The sequence below is a fragment of the Halyomorpha halys genome, unplaced genomic scaffold (genome assembly GCF_000696795.3).
Source record: "Halyomorpha halys isolate HHAL.00 unplaced genomic scaffold, Hhal_1.1 Scaffold177.1, whole genome shotgun sequence".
NCBI lineage: Eukaryota > Metazoa > Arthropoda > Insecta > Hemiptera > Pentatomidae > Halyomorpha > Halyomorpha halys.
Genome location: NW_027114700.1, coordinates 230389 through 234073, shown reverse-complemented (window position 1 = coordinate 234073; position 3685 = coordinate 230389). Strand labels below are relative to the sequence as shown.

The 3685-nt window shown below is 29.7% G+C and overlaps 1 protein-coding gene across 1 annotated transcript in view; it reads left to right on the top strand.

Annotated features, from left to right (window-relative positions):
- The first annotated feature begins 1416 nt into the window (after positions 1-1416).
- The window catches only part of LOC106679101 (uncharacterized), a 5896-nt gene continuing 3627 nt past the window's right edge, over positions 1417-3685 (top strand). Inside the window, exons 1-2 of the mRNA XM_014418056.2 lie at positions 1417-1505; positions 2940-3025. Coding sequence (XP_014273542.1) covers positions 1494-1505; positions 2940-3025 — 98 coding nt within the window. The 5' untranslated portion in view covers positions 1417-1493. The remainder of the gene's footprint in view (positions 1506-2939; positions 3026-3685) is intronic.

Sequence of the window (3685 nt, the reverse complement as noted above, 5' to 3'; positions counted from 1 at the left end):
AAAAGATGGCCTCCATCCATGTTACATAGAGGACATTTCGTTGAATCTACGATGCCTATTCGATGAAGGTGTTTTTTGAACAGATCATGTCCTGTCACTAGAAAACAAGCCACTCTGTTAAGATTGCCGGGGATTCGTTTGACGTTATTCAGTTGGCTCTCCCACTTCTTTCCTCCCGCTTGAACTTTTTGCCCTTTGGCATAAATAAAATTGAAGTTTTCCTTTAGGATTGGTCTGGATTTGGCTCCCGATTTGCTAAAATGTGTGATGTGGAATTAATTTTTTTGACATAAATAATTTTTTTTTTATACAATAGTAGATCTTAAAAGTTACAAAAAAATTTTTTTATAAATCATAAAACGATTCCACTCAGAAATGTAGGAAATTCAAGTTTTGTTTTGTTGAATAGCAAGTGATATCTCAGAAACCCTTCAGGTAAGGTAATTCTAAACTGCACCAAAGTAAACTAGGTAAAACATTTTTTCTCAAAAATTGCAGTGTTATTCTTTGTTGAAATTGGGATTTAATTCATGACTTTACAAAAAAGAAAACTTTGCATTATTTATAAAAAGAATAAATAATGCACTTCCAACGGTGTACATAAAGGTATCCAAAGTGCATTCATCGGAAAAAAAAAAAAAAAAAAAAAAAAAAAACATCGGAAACCCTTCTATACATCTATATGCTTAAATATTTTATATATAAATATACTGAAAAATCAAACTATTTATTTTCAAAACCAAAATATTAGATTTTAGTTAGTATATTAAAATTTTAATTATTTAACTATTCTAATTAGAACTTATCTATGTTGATATTAAATGATGGTGTATCTTCTTCCGTGATATAAGATGAACATATGTTAACATGAATGAATTTCATCTAACGAGAGATAGATAGACACCTAATTTAACCTGAATTAATAAAACAAAAACATTTAAATATTATTATCGGTTCTATACTCTAAAATATTACAATGAATAACAGTCACCAACTGTGTCATGACAGAGACGTTTGGAGTATCACCTGTTGGTGACTTTTATTCAGGACAGTAATATGTTAGAGTAGATAAGCGATAATATCTTAAATATTTTTGTTTTATTAATTCAGGTTAAATTAGGTGTCTATCTATCTCTCGTTAGATGAAATTCATTCATGTTAACAAATGTTCATCTTTATCAACGGGAGTTGCCTCATAAAAAAATAAATACAGATACATAACTTTTTAAAACTTGTGAACGTATATCTTTTAAATTGGAAAGTACTTTCTAATAGATATTTTATGAAGATAGCGAGTGTGAAAGGAAAATTTGAAGTTGTGCATTACATAGAACATGTTTGAAATTATATAGAACATGAAGGTAAATGGAAGGTGTATGTGAAGGAAGAGCACCGGAGAAAGCACTATGGTGGGGAATCCCATCTAGTATATATAGTTGAGCTAAGGGTATTTCAACAGGCATTCAACCAAGCTCAACATCCAAGCATCAACCATGCAGCTCATGGTAAGTCTATTGAGATAATTGCGAATATTTTCCAACTATGTGATTCCTAAACAGAGTGCCGACCTAGAAAAAAAATTTTATATTAAAATGAATCCTAAAACGAGTGCTTCTTCAAAATGGTATAATTTCTTGGGCAATAGACACCGGTGCATTTATTTTATCAAAGTAATCTCTTCTACAGAAGATTTATTAAAACTTTTTCCTTACGTTAATAATTGATTTATTAAAGTAAAAATTAAACAATTTGTTAAAATAAGAATTATTAAGGAAAATAATATTGTTAACGTTTATTTTCAAATACCCAAAATATCAATTAAAAATTCGATCATCAACATTAAAAAAAAATTGGTGCACTGCGCGCATCACACAATGAAATAAATTCTCGCTCAGAAGAAATATTAATAGCTTCTCAGTTGAAAGACTGAATAAATCCTATTTTAACATTGCAAACTTTAACAATAATATGACAGAAAAAAATATAAAAAGTGCTCTTAATCATTTGTTCGATGCTGCGTTGTTATGGAATATTAATATTGAAAATATTAAGAACGATTTTATGTAGGTGGTGATCCTCTGAACTGAAAGGCGGGATTGGTAGAGCTAATTTTCTTAGGTTCTCCACAGATCCGTATATTTTCTGTAGAATTTTACTCTATAAAAATTGTAAAGAATTTATTGCAGGGATACAGAGGGTTCATGTTTCCTCCGCATATGTCTTACTAATGTTTTGTATTTAAATTTGCGAAATATACTCAGTTACCTGGCATGATCTGCAGTTGAGTTGCGCGCCGAGATATGTGAAGGATTTAATGTTTTCTAAGGAGCATTCTTCTACGCTTAGATCCCTAGCTCTCCAATTGCTACTAGAAATTTCAAAAATATTCTTGATTTCATTTTCATTTATTTCTAAATTCACCTTCACCTTTTAGTGAATCCGTAAGGGATTGCATATTCCTCGCCCGTAAGTAGATATCATCTGCGTGGACCCAATCCTGTTGGGATGCAAGCAATATATCTCTATTATTGGTAGTAAGCTTCTATATCGCCCTATACTACCCAAGGTTACACTATTTAACCTTTATTCCATCTCCTTGCCTAATTCCAGAATTAACTGGGAAACTATGGCTGAGGGAGCCGTTAGTACATACCTTAGTATTGCTACCATTCATATACTTGTAACAGGCGTGTCAATTCATTTGAATCATTATAATACCACGAAACACCGAGTGATTTCCAATTAAACTATCGAAAGCACTGTGGTTGTCTATAAAGAGTATATGAAGGCCGGTTTTTACTCCCAGTATTTCTCGTTTAAAATGTAGGATATTATCGCTTGCACATTTTCTTGATTCCTCAATATTGTAAAAACAAAAAAATTAAATATATACTTAAACTTGTTCTTCCATTAGTATCAACTCATATTATTTCTTTCAGATCGCATTAGTTGCGACTTCTATGATGACAGTCATGGCTTTTGCCTCAGGAGAAAGGCAAGAGCGAGGAATTGATCACCACGAAGGGTAATAAAATATAATTGAATTATTACAAATCATTCAATTTTACTTTAATTGATTAACAAACATGGTATAAAGTAATACTACTAGAAGTAGTTTTGGTTTCATTTGTTTCTAAGTATTTTAATTACTGAATACATATATAAAATAATACTAAAATATCATACCTTCACAATTAAAAATCTAGATTTCAGAAATAATTAATGCTCTGCTTAGTTAAACTATTTAAATTGCAAAATTAAACTTTTTGTTTTTTTAAATATCCAAATACTGTCTACTTCTTATTAATTCATCTACTTCTTAACAATCCAAATAATTACTTAACCATTTATAATTTAAACTAAAAAAAAGCTTTGCGGTGGAAAAAAAAAAATATATTCATTTATAAAAATTCTTCTTTCACAAAATGATCGAAGTTTAGTTAGGATAATTTAAGGAAGGACAGTATAAAAACTGAGATATAAACAATTGAGTGCAAAAGAGTTAGTTAAACCTGGAGTTTTAAGATATTCAAAACTTGTGGCGATGTTTTATAAAATCTTTAGTCAGAAATAAAAAAATATATTTTTAAAAGTATTTGTGGTTGATGCACTCAGCAATCGATTAAATTATTATTTTTTTGACATAAATCAATTTTGATGAAAACAGAATGACTTACATCAGCGT